General features: G+C 33.9%; 1 protein-coding gene across 1 annotated transcript in view; it reads right to left on the bottom strand.

Moving 5' to 3' along the window:
- The window catches only part of LOC124353970 (scavenger receptor class B member 1), a 123,308-nt gene that overhangs the window by 98,072 nt on the left and 5,117 nt on the right, over positions 1–20,119 (bottom strand). Inside the window, exon 2 of the mRNA XM_046804064.1 lies at positions 5,228–5,419. Coding sequence (XP_046660020.1) covers positions 5,228–5,360 — 133 coding nt within the window. The 5' untranslated portion in view covers positions 5,361–5,419. The remainder of the gene's footprint in view (positions 1–5,227; positions 5,420–20,119) is intronic.

Below are 20,119 nucleotides of genomic sequence, written 5' to 3'. Positions count from 1 at the left end.
CCAAGAATAAATACATCAAGGGTCGATTCTGACCCGTAACTTTTTTTACTCGACTTCCATCAGTGTATTAGATAACGACCTGATGACAATTGTATCCTCTGATCTTGACCCTGGGCCAGAGCTGTCAAGTTGACAGAGTAAGCATGACGGGCGTCACAGCGAGGTTGCCATATTTGACCTTCCACTGGTGACCTGTAGGTAACACTTATTCCTTTGTCCCGTCATGCAATCAAGGGCAATTATAAGAGAGGTAACATGATTCTGAAGCAGTGAATCTAAGCGGAAGTATAGTATATAAAATTATGGTACATTTTCACATGTATCTTCAGGACGGACCTAATATATCAGGGCATTGACATTTTCCAAACTACCAGAATTGTTGTCTTTCAGAAAAATACTGGACAGTACCTCTTTTATTGCTCTAGACCGTTTTTCTCCAGTTACGTGTTTGACAAAATTTTGTTTAAATCACGTACGAGATCAGTACGTGACGATTCTTTGATATTCGAGGAAGATTGTTAAAACAGCGAAATCGACCGCTAATGTACAGATCAATCTGTATGCAGTACTTACGAAACGGGCTAAGAAAACTTAAAAACGAAACAAATGTGTGAATTTTGTGAGTCTTGTGAACATCTTCGAGGAACATAATAAATAATAGTCTATAAACAGATAATAATGGTATGTCATTTGATTTTATCGAATGTAGTAGTAGATGTTTAGCGTGTGAGAAAGATAGTCGGGATCTGGCTCCGTCAGGGATCTTTATTAGCAAAACAAAATGTAGTACATGGAAACGTACAACTCCTGAACCACCTGGTTCCTGAGAGCAACTTGGAAGTACTGTAAGCTTCAGGTCCCTACTAGCTTCAAGTATTTACGAGCACTCGGCCTCTGCGAGTTCTGAATTCCTAACATAAAGTCGTGATAAGCTGATATATCAGAAACACTTTGTCTTAAAAAAAGTTAAAACTACTTTAATAAGGGGAATATTTTGAAATTTCAAATTTGATTTTTAATGTAAGAGAGTGGTGACACAAATTGGTATTGTAAAACTTTTAATCCTTTTTATACTTTGGTTGGGGGAGGAATGGAATACTTGTTTGGTTCTCGGATAAAATAATGGTTTATGGCTGATATCACTGTGACGTAACCGAGACGTGTTATGACTAAGAGATACGTGCCCGGTTGCACGGTTGACTACCATAATGTCAACACCATTACCAGGAACCAAGCTTCAGCAAAACACTTGACTTGTTTTTGTCTCGATATAAAACTGTGTGGAATAATTAAGTGGTCGTTATTTTTTACGATTCACATTAAGAAAACAACACTATTTGGAGGAGACCTGTGATTTGAGCCTAATCGTTGTGTTTCATTAAGAATTCCATAATTAATTAGAGATTTTCTTATCAAATGGATAATTTTGTATACAATGTCATTTTTTACTGAAAAACCGTTTCAGATTCATGTCTGATAAATGTTATCCTTTCAAATACAAACGTACAACTGAATTCTGAAAGACCTGACAGAACGAAAAAAGGCTTTACCGAAATGATTGTATATTTAATTGATGTCTTTGAAACTTTTTGGCCTTAAATAAAAAAAAGTTCTTCATTAGACCAGGAGGATCATCAGTACATAGTTTCAGATCTCTATGAATTTTATAACTATAGATACTGCACAGACGGACAGACAGGCAGCGACATGTTTTTTAGAACGACCTGTCTGGTTCTTTATAACACCGAGCATTTTCTATATTTCTAGCTAACATAAACATAAATGGGCCGTTTAGTTGAACCATAATTAAGGACCCGACGAATAGTTCCGCCATTCATTAAAGAATTGAACCCATATGAGACAAAGAATCTATGATTTTTGACGTGACAACGTCTTAAATTAGGTTGCGGCTCGGAGTCACTCATGAAAAAGTGTAACGCCCGGTAACGTTACGATGCCCGTCCAGTGGGTCCGCCGCACGGGATCCGCACGGAATAAAGCAGATAACTGTGGGTCCGCCGCACGGGATAAAGCAGATAACTATGTTTATTCGTGAAAATGTGGAGTGCTTAGATTCGTCATTTACAACAACTACAACAATAAAGGTAAATAATTGTACACTGATATTTCATTATCGTAAACTATGATTGATTGATTAATTGTTAGATTGACACAAAAGTTGAGAAACTGAGTTTATAGGTTATGTCATACTATTGACAAATGTTGATAGTGTTAAGTAAATTATTAGTTTAAATCACTCTGCAATCAATCGTAATTCAGTCGATTGAGAAGAAACAGCGCGTATTGCTAGTCAAACATTTAAAATAACAAATTATAACCTCTAACCTGTCATAACAGTGCGACCAAACAAACGAACTAAACCGACCAATCACCACTCGCGGAGTTAGAATTTAACTGTGTTTAGCAAGAATTTCAAATTCCAATTTTAGTAAATGTTTTATTCAACTTTTCCATTTACAATAACAAATTTTAATTAATTTCAAATTATGTACAATGTTTTAGTAAACAAAATATATTTCTATAGTTAAAATTTGTGCAATTCTTATTTTCATTCAATTCCTTGTTCCTATTGTTCAATTTAATAATATTCATATCAATAAATATTCTACCGAGAAAAAGACGTTGTCACGTAAAATCTTCGCCCGTAAAACCGACTTTACAGGCAACCATAATTTTTTATTTTTATTTCTTGTCAATAATCCAAGGAGGGTGAATCTCCAAACTAAAATATTAATAATATAATACATAACTGGTTATATTGATATTTGACTTCCCTGGAGCCAAACATTTTCTTATATTCCAGCAACAGAAGAGAATATTAACTTGATACTAAGTTGGTATCCAAAATTCTAATTAATTTCAAATTCAACCACCCTCCACAAAGGAAATGAATAGATGAGATAGCAAATGCCACCACCCAAGTAATAGAAATAATTTTTTTAATTTTGATCAGAAGAGAAGATAATCAATACAATAAAGCTAAGGAGGAAAGATGAAAACGTTTAAGACAAATGGATACTTAAGTACAATGGAGAGATTTCCACAGCAACGAAATGCCTGGTTCCAACGAAAATACCTGGTTCCTAGTAGCGGGGTTCGATTTTTGTTAAATTAGAAACTGGCGCCATTACCAATGTGTGCCAGTAGATTCCTCCGTAATAGGAGATAACCACTTTTTCGTTGTAGTTGGTGAAATACAACGAATTTCATACCTGGTTCTTAGTCTAACGAAATACCTGGCTCCTAATCTAAATAAGAGCAATCATAAATCAATATTTTGAAACTAGCGATGAAAAACATCTTATTGTTAACAAGTGTTTAGTGCATTTGTAATGTAATCTTAAATAAATATTTCTTAATTCTTTACATTTTGTACAGTTTCTTCCATTAAAAATTAAGGATTAACGGATGAAAACCAAAATATGGTTCTTTTCCGTTAATTCACTACCATTAGTTTTATGGTCTGGAATTCCATTAATTCACTACCAATGATGTTTGTACTTAAATTAGATTAAATTTTGGTTTTATTTAGCCAATTGTGTTAGTTAATAATAGTAAATACCTGGAATGAAGTGATTTAACGGAAAAGAACCAACTCGTCTTATCTTATCAGTGATAAACGCGCGCCGCTTATATTTTGCCTGTAATTAAACCTGCGTTAGTTCTGTCTGAGTTTTGTGAGTTGATCTAGGCTTGGACTTTCCAAGCTCGAGTTAATTTTTTATTTTTAAAGAGCAAGCAGCGCAAAGCGCTGCGCAGCGGGCAAGAACAGAATTCCAGACCATAAAACTAATGGTAGTGAATTAACGGAAAAGAACCCAAAATATTTATTTATAGTGCCAATCCTTTGTAATATAACAACACTTCTTTATATAATGAGAAATTGATGACGGAAACATTACAAAAAATGCGCAACAATTACGAGAAAGAAAAGAAAAGTTACATAAAGCGCGATAATCTGTGTTTCCTGCTGCTTCTTCCACGTGCAGTCAAAGAGGATAGACCGGTAATGTGGTTTTAATGGCCGGTGGATCCTTCGTACGTCTTTGACTTGTGACTCGACACTGTAATCTACGTTGTCTAACTAGGTGTCTCTAGGTTATCGAGTTCTCTTCCTGGAGTATAATTAGAGATAATGGATGTGATAAGTCTGTTGACAAATCGTTATAATCTCGGCATAGGTAAAGAGGCGTCAAGGTGGACAGAGGTCAAGCGGTCGCTTTTTGCTAATGTTAGCTTCAGGACAGGATGATACTTGGAATAATGTCAACTACTGTGGAATTGTGTGATCGATCCTTGCATCGATCATTGATTATTGTCTAATTTTTCATCGTTCTCAACATACTTCTTGAATAAGTATCTGTTATCTCTGTAATTTGAGAAATACATAAGATATGTATCTCATGTTAAATACAAAAAACACCAATTTAAAATAAATTATGAAATTGAATTTGTATAAAAAACTATATAGTCTTCTCCTAGAATTTGAAAATAATTTAAATAAAATTATTTGAACCAATCGTACTATCACTTAATATCATCTATAACTTACTGCTGAGCTACAGTAAATCTTAAGAAACATAAACACCAAACTAGAACGATTTTTTTTTACCTTAATTACTGTTATTAATTATTACAACTGTAAAAAAGTAAATAAAATGCATATTTTTATTTTTTTATCAGCAGATGTAAGAACCCACTGATAAATAATTGATGATCGAATTCTTCTTAAAAGAATAAATACAAAATTATTTTATCGTAGAAAAAATGTGTTCTTCAGTGGAAGATAATACCTTCCAAAAGTGATAAGGCAGGAGAATAATGAGATGATAAAGGTACAATCATTAATTAGCAATCAAGGCTGAAAAGAACGTGACTACTCTGCTCAAACGTATGATTTACCAGAAAGCTATAACAAGTGATAGGTAAAAATGGTTACATTCGAAAGAGTTGAAATGTTTTATTTGTCACACGATGTTATATTATAATCAGTGTTAGCTGTCCAAAAATATAAAATCTAAATAGAATTCAACTTTAATTTAATTTCAGGTTTGTAGGTGCTCGTTAAGCCATCAACAGCAAAGCAACATAATAGATAGAAATCGCGTGGATATATATCTCTCAATTTTCTAGCAATAACTTGCTCTTCTGGTTTTACAAATTATTTTAAAGAACTCTACTAGTAACTAACAATGTATGTACTTACTGTGGCTGATCTTCGCCTGATCAGAGACCAGCATCTGGATTGGCCTGTCTTGGCGCGTGTTGGAAGGGGCGATGCCGAACAGTCGGTTCTTGGCATTCTGGCCCACCTTGTAGTACTGTTTGTTGAGACCCATGGCTTACCCGTGGTCACTAGTATTGGGAACATGACTGTACCATCGTGGAGACCGGGGACCTGCAACAACAACAGATAATTACAACATTTTTTAGTATTCTGGAATTGTGTGGATGTGTTTGAAAAATATGTGCACAAGGGCTTTTGCAGTCGTTTTTTATGCAATATTATGCGGCTTATTTGTGTTTATCCATAGTTCTGGATCCTCTCTTTGTTTTATATAAATGAGATCAACAATCATATGTCAGACAAATCGTATAAGAGAAATTTTTATTATGTGTATTATGTGTATGTGTATGTGTAAGCTAGACAATTATAGACCTTTTTGGACACAATATTTTAAACGCATTGATTTAACCAATAATGGCTTTTAAATAAAATCTCGAATATCACATATAATCTGACTTCTTGACTTATTATACTGATGTTAACAATAAAAATGTTCGAAAGCAAAATAAAAAATATTTTTCCAAAGATAAATATGACATCTTTTGGAAAGTTTTATGTCAGAGTTCACGAAATTGAATGCATATACGCAGAAACAATATCTTTTATCCATTTTAGAATGTCTATTCGCATTTATTAAAATAGTCTTGACTTAAAAAAAAATACATCTTTTGTTATTTTGAAATTTAACAAATTTAAAATGGCATATGAATGCATTTTTAGTGTCACGAAAACTTCAATGTGATGACCATTAGAATTCTCGGAAGGAATGTTAGGAAACCTTAGGTATCTCAGCTATTATACTCTGTAGACGAATACATAGGATGATTGTGCAATTTATGGGTAATTTAAAACAAAAAATGTATTTTAAAGTTTTGTAGTATTTAGTAAAGTAATTCAGTCACATGAAAAAAATTCCAGTTAGCCAGTCTTGCTTGTGTAGAATTGTTATTTGGTTGATTACATTACATATAAAAATAAAAGCAATACTCGCAGCTGGATTTGCTATTTAGTTCTACCATTCTCGTACTATTGTCTCGGAGAAAGGCCTTATAATAACTCTGTTAGTCCGTCGAGATATGTGTCCTCAAGATTATTGAAATGAAATTATTTTACTCAGGGAGATTTCAGCACTTCATCACTGCCATAAACCAAACCATACTCTGTTTTATGTAACAAAATCCTTGTCTGCAACAAAAATTAATACATATTTTATCATTGATGAAAAGTCGATCAGCAATATTTGAATATTTGTAGAATCAGCAAGATACATACAATAATGAAGACAACGGTCGATCAGATTATCTTGGGTCCCGTCCACAAGACTCAGACGTCCCATTGAGACTAACAGTAACTCGCCGAAGACAAACAATGGCAGCCTTGACAGTCAGTCAGGTGAACTTGACAGTTCAGGGTCAAGGTCATGTCACTATCTCTATCTCTGTCTCTCAACTATTGTTTTAGCTTGAATCGTTCGGAGCATTGACATCCCATCAACATTCCTCTAGTTAACGGCTTCCTTATTGAAAACTTTTCGTTGATTTAATTACGTCTGGTGGATTCAATTATTGGCAATGTTATAATTTAAAATTTTCATACAGGAATGATTTACTTGTATAATATTACTCATTTGAAAATTAATTCCTAGGTTTCGGTTAAAGAAGTGGATTGGTAATATAGTTACGATGTACTATTCCAACCAGTATTGCAAGAGTTTTAACCGTGTGGTAAGAAATAAGATTTTGGTGTTAAATGAGATTTATACCTGATTTGATATATCACTTGATGGTTTATCCCTTTAACCCTTTCCGGGCCAGGCGGCAATATATTGCCGCCTTGATATTCGTCGTTTTCTTAAATAAATACGACGTCAAATGATTAAAGTTTTATGTTTTTTTTTATCCCTGCTATATTTGTAGATAGTTAATATGAATATAATTTTTATTTTGGAGGTCTATGCATTTTTATTTTGTAATTGTCACGTGACATTATCAGGTGACTCGATCTATTGTGTTAATTCTTTATGCTTTAGTGTAATCGTACTATTGTATGCTGGATTCTTCTTCATTATTTTATTTTGTGGTTGTAAATATTAGTAGTGTTACCTGCTTAGCTATTGTGTGTAGTAGTTACAATGACTGACAATTTGCGATCTCACGGGAGTGAAATTGTAAGTAGCATATTTGTAAATAGAAAAAGTGTAAATAAATTTCAAATAAAATTGTGTAAATATTTCTTGGTAAATAGTGTTTTTAACTGTATTGAAACTGCTTATGGATCCTACAATCATCTGTTTACCGGTACATCCATAATGTGAATATTTATTTTAAGTTTCTTGCAGTGTAAGAGTCAGTTGCTTTATCACTTGTTGGGAAGTACAATTATGCGTATTTATACAAAATGTGTTATAAAAAATTTATTTATGAGAGAAATAACACAAAATTTTGTGTGGTTGTTCCTTTATAAATGTAAAATATAATAACATAGCTTCCTACAGTAAAATTATTTCTCCTTTTTTAGTTATTTACAAAAAAAATAAAAAAAATAATGTTTTTTTATGTAATCCATTAAAACATTATTTTTTTTAAATTTTAAATTACTTAAAACTACATCTATATATTTTTTTGTTGATAGTATATATCTATACGAGTAATTTGGTGCAACTTTTAGGTCATTCTCTAATGTTTATGAAAAGTTATAAATTTTCATCTAAGAGACTGCAAAATCGCCAATTTTAGCCTGGTACTTTTGACTAGTCACAAGGGGATATGATATGTGAAAAAATTTTGCAACATCTCATATTTGGTCCTGGCCCTGAAAGGGTTAAAATTGTTAAATTTCCTCTCTTCCACCATTTTTGGAGCGAGGATGTAATTTAATAACTCATAAAATTATACTTAGGCTTTGTTATTATATACACCGCAACAATTAAAAAATGCTCATCGGTTTAAATTTACTTTCCAGTCTCTTATGTTGTTGAAGTGTATGAATAGTTTTTCATCAATCCAGCAATTACATGCAACAGGACAAAACGGGTTTAGACTCCCTCACGTAACGCATTCTTTCATAATGTTTTGATTAGTGTGACCACGCAACCAGGACGTTGTTTCGTCGAAAGAGGAGATTAGGTTAATTTGAGAGATGCTGACAATGGTGATTGGACCCTTTCTAAAATTATTCTTAAATTATGGCTTTGGTAATAAACACCTGTGAAATAATTGGGTTATCATTTTACCCTTAGAGAGTACGTTTAAGACAACATATCTTGATTCAGACATGTGAAAAAAAATATTCGAATAACTTTTAAAAGGCTTAACTTAAAAAAAAAAAATGAAAACATGATTGAATTTTAAGCTTTTGGTTTTTATTTGTTAATAAATTTACCTAACCATATTAGGTCAGTTGCAAATCGAGAGCAGTTTCAGGCCTTATTGAAAGCTCATTTGCTAGTTAAGTGATGGGTTTGTTGCTGATTGGGTGTGTCTTGGAGGGCGGGGGAGCGGTCAGAAATTAGTTATCCCCTTTATTTTAATATGTAAACTATATTTAGTTTTATATGTAAACTAACTCAGATTTTTATAATTTTGTATCAGTTTGACTTGATTTAAGAAATATTATGAATATATTAAGTATAGTTTTATATGGCTCTAAAGTTCACCCTTTTTTATCCTAAGTTACAATAAAGTAATTTATTACATGGCAGTTAATTTGTATTAATTACATTGCACATAATATACAAAAATGGGTGAATGGTGCTGGTCAAGTAATAAGTTTCCATATTATGCAAGCAAGCATATTATTGAGCAAGTGTCCTCAAAGAATATAACAGCTCGAAGATAACAGGGTAGGGCACAACCTTTAAGGTCAGATATTGGACCTTGATATCGGACATTGAAAACTTGCGGGTAGGAACACCGTTAACCTGCTACCACTGGCATTGCAAAAGGAGCGTACACATAGTTAATGACGAGCAGAAGCATCATTAACCTGCTACCACTGTCATTGCAAGAGGAGTGTCCACATAGTTAATTACGAGCAGAAGCACGATTAAACTGCTACCACTGGCATTGCAAGAGGAGCGTACACATAGTTAATGACGAGCAGAAGCATCATTAACCTGCTACCACTGTCATTGCAATAGGAGTGTCCACATAGTTAATTACAAGCAGAAGCACGATTAACCTGCTAGCAATGTCATTGCAAGAGGAGCGTACACGTAGTTAATTACAAGCAGAAGCACGATTAACCTGCTAGCAATGTCATTGCAAGAGGAGCGTACACGTAGTTAATGACGGGCAGAAGCATCATTAACCTGCTATCCTTGTCATTGCAAGAGGAGCGTACACGTAATTAATGACGGGCAGAAGCATCGTTAACCTGCTATCCTTGTCATTGAAAGAGGAGTGTCCACATAGTTAATTACGAGCAGAAGCACGATAACCTGCTACCACTGGCACTGCAAGAGGGGCGTACAGTACACGTAGTTAATGACGGGCAGATGCGTCATTAGCCCGCTGCCATTGTCACTACAGGAGGAGTGTAAACAATCATATTTGATTATGAGTAGGCACTCGAATTACTTTACTTTTACTAATAGCATTAGATTGGACGAGAACATTACACACTATTAGTCGTAGCACGTTCTTTTGCCAACATCTTAACTTGCAAATCTTGCAAACTCTTGAAAGAATATTAACCTCAACAGATTTGCTGAGACTAAACATGTATTTTTTGCTCATAAAGGAATATGACGATTAATGCGTAAGAAAGTAAAGTCCGTGCAATAAAGTCTTTTAATTAAAATTAATAAGACGCGGTCAAACATAGACAATAAAAATAAAAATGTTATAATTATATAAACACAAAGAACTAGTCAAAATTGTAATCGTTCTAACTTGTTTATGGTGACTTTTAGAAACCTACTATAAGTAGGTCATATAAATTGAATTCTTTCAGTGATTCCAAAGATACCACTTAGATTCTTGCTGACGCTGACCCGTGCTGAAAGTGCTGAGACGGCCCAGACATTGACTTCCTCAGCAGGTCAATGCCTTTCTCAACTCCATTGTTTCTCATTTTAGTTTGTCCATTGGCATTACATTGTCTTTAACACGATCACACATGCCAGTTTGATATTTTCCATCAAATCAAACCTACTGAAATAAGAGAAACAAGCTAAATTTGCCATTACCGTCCATGTAGAATTGTGACTGGCATATATAAGAGTTATGCGAGTATCTGACCTTACTTAATTATTGGGAAAGCGTATATGTGAAACCTTTCTTGTATATAAATTTATCGCTGAACACGTGGTCGCGACCTGTATGCTACTTACCGTAAAAGAGACTTTATTAGATGCTGACTGAACAAAATAGTCTACAGTCTGAATGCTATTGATATCCAATTTTGGAAATAGTTATTGCGTTGTATGGTTTAAACACTGCGAAGAAAACGGGACTTCTCGTCAATGAAAATCTGACGGAACTAATTGTGCAGTCTTCTCGTCGTGCATGATCTTGGTGGGATCTGGTCATCTCCGAAAGCTGAGTCCAGAAATATTTTAGACGATGTTTGACAGACCCACAACTTTGACCTACCTGCACCCCTGGATTGTCTTGGATTTATTTAGTAAGCCTCTTCCTTTACATACAATATTTCCTCTCGGCCATGCTCATTTTGTACCATTACAAGCTCCACCGTCTTGACACCAGGTATTATCCACCACCAAGTTTTTAACTTCTTTTCACTATTTATATTTTCAGCCTTTTCCTCTATTTCTTAAGAAAACATAAGTTTTTTAAGGCAGCCACAGGAAGCCAAACCAGAAGGAGGGACGGGATGACCAGCATACAACAGGAGATGCACAAGGTCCGTCATATCTTTCATACAGGCCCAAACAGAGACAGCGCCAAATATAAACTCAACCTTAGAGTAGGAAATATAACTCTTATGAACCAGAAGTACAAATGCTAAAATAAAAGTCATTAAACCATGTCGATTAATATATGAAGTTTTAATCATGAACTTTTACATAACTTACCGGGAGTTAAAATACGCACCTACTTCCGTTTCTAAATTACATACAGCCCTATCATCTGAGGACTTGGATCTATTCGAAATAATCATTTATAAATAAATAGAAATGTTTTTATCTACATGACATAAGATATAGTAAACAAGCGTATGAATAAACGTAATAGACCTATCACGAAGGTCAAGATGAAGGGTTTCCATTATCTCAAGTAGCTATTAGCCTTTGAGAGATCATGAGACTTATAATTTCATTCATAAGATGGTAATTATATGTAGCCTGTTCTATTGTTGTATTACCATTAATGTCATTTCTTGGGCATTAATGTAAACCATAAACGGATGTAAATGTTTACGAATATATAAACAACTAAACAGTTAGATTATACCTTAGATAAGGATATAAATTTATTTTGGAATGTATAAATCCCATCATATTTACAATCTCTAATTAAAAGACGCTGGCCTATAAAAACATGAATCTCATAAAGTATTGATACGTTAATGTAAAATGGAGCTTTTTCACATAGTATAAAATAAATTTTATCGCAAATTGTTGTAACTAGACTTTTTTCTCCAAGATCTGCTTCCACGTAGCTCCTTACTTCAAGTATTGTAATTCATTTATTTATTTGTTGTGTAACAATGTTTCTGATATTTTATAACTTTTTTATTATAATTGTTAACAGAATCGTACATAAATTTCTTATGAGTAATCATATTAAAGATGGAAGCACAATAAACGTTAATAACGTTTTATGGTTCTTTGCACATTTATAGAAGATGCCGTAATTTCTAGCCGATTGGGACTGAACTTGGTAAACTTTTAAACACAGTACATATTACATCGAATAAGTTCGTTAGCTAGTCTCAATTAATAGAAGTTTTTAAGATGCTGGTTCTTTGGGTTTTTGCAAAATTTTTATATTGCCTATTTTATAACATAAATAAAAATTTATACTATTATAGAATTCTAAGCCATTCGAAGCAACTATTTTTCTTACAAATGTTTCAATGAATCTTAGTACTCATGATGGCGAATGTGAAAATTTTTAGAATTTTGATGATTGTATTTAAAACATGATTTAAAAACAAATTTATATGTTTATAACAATTTTAAGTTTTTTAAAGCTTTCTAAATATTTTAAGTGTTAGGCCTACCACACACGGGTCGACCCGTTTGCAACCAGAGTTTAGAACTAGTTTCAAACGCAACGAGTTTGCAACAAAAATAAAACCTGACTCCACACACGACGCGACTGGGTGTGGATCAGTTGGCGATCTCTGTGCGAACATGCGTATAGTGGTATAGTAATGTTTACATTCACATTTTTTTTACTTGATAAATTATCAATAATTGAATAGTTATTTGTCGGAAGTGTAACTTTATCGATCATGTCAAGTACTAGTGAGGATGAGGAAGACATAATTGCATGTTTCCTACGTCGTAGACACGAAGAATGCGCAGAAAATATTGGTGTCACCCATACATAGAGAAAAATGTAAGGTGCAGACTATTCGTAGCAGCTGAACAATTAAAAGAGACAGACAGAAAGTTTATAGCTTTCTACAGAATGTCCAAAGAGTCATATGTGGAATTATTGGTGACGCTGGTTGCTCCATTTATACATAAGGTTGACACAAATATGAGGGGAATTTTGTGACTGCTGAAGAAAGAATACTCATAACTCTAAGGTATGTATTTATTGTCAAAATACAAAATTAGATATCAAGTAATTATTCCAGATTTTGCACATAGAACTGGTTGGCGTCAATGTCCTGCGTAAATTGTGTGTAGTAATTACCAGCGGATGTTGGCGGGCGCACTAATATTGCTGCCTGACTGGTGAGAGATTAGTGAAATGCTGGAATGTGGCGACGCTGGTGTGACATCTGATGTGCCTGATATTTCAATATAAGAGTAAAAACTTTGCGTTTAAATTGTTTGATTTGTGAATCACTGAGTTCTTCCAACTCTGGTATCAAGCTAAGAAGGAACTTTTTCAAAGCTTCTTTCTTGTTACTATCGTTTGCGGTTAGTACTATTTTCAAGTCGTGCTGTTTTTGCCTTAAAATATGCAGCAAAACATTGATCTGCTTCGACGGCGGCTTTTTTCTTCTGCGTTAGGCGTTTTTTACCTTCATATCGGAATGGACGATGGCTGTGAGCTGGTATGAGGTTGTATTGGTATGATTGGGGATGACCGGGAAGTATTATCCTGTACTATTGACGGCGATTGCGGTGATTCAATTGAAGGATCATCTGGAATATCATCCAATATTTGTGATTCCAATAAAAGTTTCGTCGGTATTTACGTCGCTACAGTTAGGAACCTCTGGTAAATTTTCCTGTAGAAGGAGGAGCTGATGTTCTTACAAACGGCAAACAAAACTGCATGGCCTCTGCCAGGTAGTAGGCCTTCTTCTTAGCGCCAGATCCCGAAGGTGAAGGTTTGATTTTTTCGCATGAATACTGTCCGGAGATTACGCCACTTGTCTTTGCATTCCGCAGCTGAAAAGAAAAAGGGAGGGATAGCAAAACTTGAATCGGTTGGCCGATGTAAGTTGTAGTATAAAGTAGAAATGCACAATAATTGTACGTGTGATAAGTACACTAAGTATATCCAATATCAAATATCCAAATACTGGTTCAGAAAATTTTAACTATAAAAGTTTTCAATTCAATAATCTTACTCGGATGCTGTGATGCTGATGGTGCTTTCACTATGATAGAACCAGGATATGCTGGACGAAATAGCGATGGAGGTGTTTACCAAGGTCAGTGCCATGCGATACTGGCTCAAACCATGGTGCTTTTCAAACTCCGCCACCCACCCCATTGCGATACGACGACATACAAAGACCATTCCCTTACTACTTCTTGGCAGATGAAGCGTTTCCACTAGCACGCAATGTAATGAGACCATACAATGGAAAATCACTCAATGATGTAAAAAGAATATTTAACTACAGATTAAGCCGAGGAAGAAAATCTATTGAATGCACGTTTGATATGGCTACTGAAAAGTTTGCAGTGTTAAATGGTCCCATAAGATGTCGCAATGCAGAAACAGTAATCGACATCGTAAAAGCCGCTTGTATCCTACACAATTACGTACGTAAAAGAGAAGGTATCGACTATACGCCGGCTACAGTGGAAATAGCTGAAGGACCATGCCCAAGACAGCATCCAATCACTGAACGCTCTTCGGCAGTTACTGTGAGACAATATTTGGCAAGTTACTTCATTTCTCCTCAAGCATCTCTGCCCTGGCAGTGGGAAAAAGCTATAGAATAAATCATTCTTCCAAGTGAAACATCATTGATTGCAAGATGTCGGTTTTGCAAGCCTATAAGGACTCAAGTAAACTGTCAAAACATACTTCAATAAAAACTTTGTACATTAAAATTATAAACTATATTTTGTAACTGACTTATTATTAATTTCTTTTAATTTAAAATTATAATACAGAAAGGGCCAAAATCCATGATATTTTAAATGGGTAAAATATTTTACATTACCGCCATTATGAAACGGTAAAAAATGTTTTATTTTCTCAAGACTGTATTATCAACCGCATGAATTTTAGTTTCTCACATATACTATAGTACAGACAAAGTATGGTGGTCATGAAAAAATTCTAATTTTAAAACGGTTTAAACTGTCAAATTATCGATGATAAACGATAGGTCTTGAGATATCAACACTAAACATTTTTTGCTTATTTTGACTGAAAAACCATATCGTTTGGCTAGCACTACTTCACAACGGGACACCCTGCACATATCTGCTATCAATTACCTGTCATGTTCATTGCTACTCCAATCTCGTGCCAAGCCTTGTCAGTTATATATCCTTTCTAGAATATCCTGGTAATTTGTAATTATACAACACTTCGTACTTTTCGACCTCTGCTACAAGTTTTAAATTCAACTCTTGATCACCCATCTTGCACTCACAAACACGTGAAACTATGCAACGGCAACTGTTTGGTGACAAGAAAATACGGTCGCATGCGACCAGTCGGCAACTGAATTTCAAAACTGGTTGCAGTTTAGTCAGCCCGTGTGTTGATCCCCACTCCAGCACACGTCCAAGGTCAACAAACAGTTGCGTCCTGCAACCGATTTGAAACTATAGTCGCAAACCGGTCGACCCGTGTGTGGTAGGCCTTACAGTAGCCTATATTAACATACCAAACTTGTACCATCAGAGTTGTGACAATTAAATGTATACTCTAATAATGCATCCTTTATACGCATCAATGTGGTATTTCGAGACAATAGCCGCATGTGAAATATACCTTTCTTCCGACTACACCGGAAGGGACATTTTAGTTCTTGGTTTTATTATTTGTACCCTCTTATTATCACAAATTTTAAATAATCATCATTTTAGATGAATTTTTAAAAAATATTTTAGATATCACAGTATATAGACATTTGTAAAATCTCTTGAATATCTTCGTAAACTTATGGAGTTTATATTTTTATAAATATTTACATAAATTAAAGTACAGTGGGTGAGTACTATTTAAAAACAAAATAAAAAAGGCCATTGACTTCATTTTATTTCGTATAATGTATTGAATCCTTGTCTGTGCACCATGCTACGGTTTATAGTTCCAATCTTGTACAATTACTACAAAGATCAGGTTTATTATTCCTCTTACAAAGTGCTTGTCATTTTCGACATTATTTGGCGTGGTGGGCAAGTACGTTTGCGTCATGAATTCATATTGCTGAACGGACAGCCCTGACTCGCCTTGACGTCCAGACTTCTGCAAATATTGATGATGAGTGGAACTCATTGTAATGCAGTGTGATTTACAAAGAAAATTACACTGACTTAATTTATCCTTGACGTTAAGACATGTTAATTACTGCGCCATTAGAGAGATAATTGTACACACTATTTGAGATTGATTGAAACCATAATAATTATACTGGCGTTATATAATAGCACCTTTCTATTTATCAGCTCTCAATGTGTTGACTTTTTATATCTTGAATTATTGTTAAAAGAATTTTACCCGTTTCTCAAGATGTGGAAATGAAGGAGCCGTGGGAGATTAACAAAGTCTTAATGAAATATAAATAAAGGTAAAATTGGAGACATCTAAATTGAATGCGTCTAACATAGCGCTCAATTGGAAATTTCAATTTTATTTTTTATAACGGCACCCAGGTAAGAGTGACTAGAAACTACATGTTTTAGTGATGTTGAATTTTTTGTCAAGAAATTTTAATTTCATGTATCACTGGATAAGTCATCCCATTTTTGTGTTATCTCAACCCCACACTTTGCGTAAGAGGGAGATAATTTTAAATTTCATCAAATCTTTCCTCAGCTTAATATTTAATGTTCTCAAAGGTTGATTTACAACCTCTCAAACCGTTCCAGTTACCGTGGGAGTTGGGACACTTGGGATATTTGTTTCAATTTTATATTTCAACAACCCGTAGTACATATCATATCTAGTTGTGCTTTCTAACCAACCTTGATTTTCATTACCCTCTCATTGTATGGAAACAAATGAAAATAACAGAGAGGAAAACAGCTTGTATCGTATTTCCACATTATTTATTAATACCATTTCACCCTAAGTTTTAGAAGGGGGTTAATATGTGTTGCATGAAATCTATTTTCTATTAGAATATTTGATGTCTTTGCTTTGAAAATTATTTACAATTCACTAAAACACTTCTATTAATGATACAGCAGAAACCTTCTGCAACACCTCATGATTTAAATTACTTCTCTCGACCTTGACTTCGATTACCTATTTATTATTCTTCCCCGCAGGGTTTATATGTAGTCACTAATAACTCTGTAATAGTTATGAACGAATCTATCATTACATGTCATAATTAATGTAAGGCACCAACAACACTAAACTCAACAAGGAAAATAAACGACAAAATACTAAACAAAGTAAATGATTATGTTCATTAACTCACCATCGTATTTATTAACCTAGCAGCCTACTATAAATATGTAGAGATTAAAATAAAATTAAAGAATTATTTGTTATTTCGTTGGCTCAATTAAGTACATATTTTTCTTTCTTCGTTTTAAGTTGTTAACTTATAAAAAACATTGGCTTCTAACCAAATGAGGAAATAAAAATGTTAAATTCAGGAAACTTTCAACCCTTTTATACTTATTCAAGTGCTTTTGTTTGCGTTTTATCAATAAGGTTTTGTTTAGAGCATTGTTCTTCACATCTGCTTATCGACTCAAGTGTAAACAACTCAATTAAGTGGGTTTGGAAAATGTTCAAATTTGTTTTAGTTCAAGGTAAGTTGTACGGTGTTGCCGCATAGGAAAGGATTAAATTCATCATTGTTCTGGTGTTAGTATGTTACATTATAAAATAAAGAAGTTACGGAGGTTGCCACTGGATGGTATTGCCTTTTTTGTGTAAAGTTTAATATCTAGATAGAAGCATGTTGGGTACACGCAAGGGTTCAGGGAGTATCAGCTTTATTTGTTCGGTTGAATGACTAAAGCCGATTGAAAACTCCAGGTTATCTGAAGAGATTTCACCTTTCATAAAATAGACCAAATGTACGGTAAGAGTTATTATTTTTGTATTTTGACCTTTTTTCCGGTGAACACGTGAGAAGAAAAATATTGGACCTCGTTTTTCTATTTGGATTAGGGTTGAATCAGGAAGCACAACAAACAATGGGGAAAAGAAACCTAGTAAATACTTTAATAAACAATTCAGTTTTGTAATAGATGACATTTAATAAATGTTAATCGTGTATTTATTTAAAACAACGGCAAGTACTATCCGTTTGTCGTTCACCAGAATGATCCATGGTTATAAAATACTACAGCTATAATAAATAATATAGTACACAATACTTTTAGGGTAATGTATTATTCCCTTGAGTCACAGTTCTAATTTAATTTTTTTATATCTCAGTCAGACTAATTATGTACTGAATGAAACGTATTTTCCTTATAAATGTAAAGTTGAAGGGTCAAAGTCCATCCTCTTCGTCATTGAACTTTAGAGAAGAGATATTTCGTCACCTGTCAAAAACACAACAGTTTTTTTGTATCAAAACAACCTAAAAAGTGTAAGCTAGAAAGGCCCTGTTTGACAGGTTTAGTGTATATCCGGGATTAGAATTCTAATGAATTGCCAGATTCAGGCTCGTTGCCTGTTTCCGTGTTAGAAGATTAACAGGTACTAAGCTAAGCCAATGCCATTTTGGCCTTCGTCTACAAATAATCTACTAGGCCTTGGTGCCATTTAGTTAATTCCTTGATATGAATTCACGCCTTCCTTGACTTCTTTGACTAATTCTCTCTTTAATTTTAACGATAAAATGCTTCCTTCTCTATATAATAACTCTGAAAAACTTGTATTATTCTTAATGCGAGTACAATCCTACGACTTGACACTCCAGATAATACACTATACTATATCTTTATAACAAGTGTATGGCAAGAATGGTTTCCAAGCAAAAAAATTGTAAAGCATTTTTAAATTAATTTTAGGCTCTTCAAAAAGTGTGTCCATAGGTTTGTGTATGCCCGTCTATGCGCCATGACCACCGATGCTTGTTAGAACACACACATTACTAAATTTAGTATGTACTCTAATCGTAACCCTTTAATATCTAAAAACCATTTCAAATTGTAATAAGATAACTAAAGGTATCACAAAAATCCCTTTTTTGATGATTTCGACTGAATTGTAACCTTTCATAGGCCATGCGAAAGAATAACCATACCAAAGAATAAAATAATAACTATACCAAGGAGTGTTGCAAAGAGGCTTTACGTACGGTATATTTTGGACATGAAGAATTGATATTAAGTCATTTTTGCCTACCAGCGAGATAAATTTTAATAGAATGATTATATTTCAGAAGCTGTGCTTGAGAATTAGTACAGGGCGGAGAAGGTTTTCAGTCATGTATGTTGCTTTTCAAGGAGCTTGAAATAATAAGTTGCCTTGTCTGTGGGATACAATTTACGAGTTTCTGTTAAAAATAACTTATAGATTTTGTAATTAATATGAGTTGTTGATTACGCAGTTTACAGATATGATAGCCTCTGGACACAATAGAAGCAGTTTGAAAAGGAGACATACCACCAGAGTGCAAAGGTGTTTAACAGCCGGTCAAAAACATGAAAAACGACAAAATGATATATATATATATATATATATATATATATATATTTCATTTTTAAATGTTAATGCTGTAATATGAGAGTTGTATGTTTAAATTTTATCACTCGAGGACCTGAACAATTTGTATTCTGTCTTTCCGTCTGCCACAAGTATCTCGAAAAACTTACATATAGATTTGAAATTTAGAATGAAGCTTTATTTATATTGCGTGAAACTTCATTTCTACATAGACAAAAACGATTTCTATGGTAGTTCATGTGCAACCATGGAATTTGGCTGAGCGTCGTTGAAGCCTAGTAATGAGTAAACTGTCAAAATTGTTTTCCTTTATTTGCCGGAGGATGTTCAATTTTTTCTGCATGATTCTGATATATTTCCGCAGAACAGCTCAAACATTAAATGAGCTATGTAATTGAAATTTTGCATGCAACCTTAGCAAAGCCTGTTTTGCGAAACGGGGTGTGGTATACTCCTACATCCTAAATAACAAAATGTTACTTGCAAAATAGCTTAAACGGTTTTCATCGAATGTGCATTGTTTATAGCTGCTTAAAGTATCTATATTTTGCAAGACCTGCACACAATCTAGTTTTTTAGTGAACTCGGTAGAGATACTTTTCTTAAGAAC

Source organism: Homalodisca vitripennis, chromosome 2 (assembly GCF_021130785.1).
Source record: "Homalodisca vitripennis isolate AUS2020 chromosome 2, UT_GWSS_2.1, whole genome shotgun sequence".
Lineage (NCBI taxonomy): Eukaryota > Metazoa > Arthropoda > Insecta > Hemiptera > Cicadellidae > Homalodisca > Homalodisca vitripennis.
This window is presented reverse-complemented; position numbering and strand designations above follow the sequence as displayed.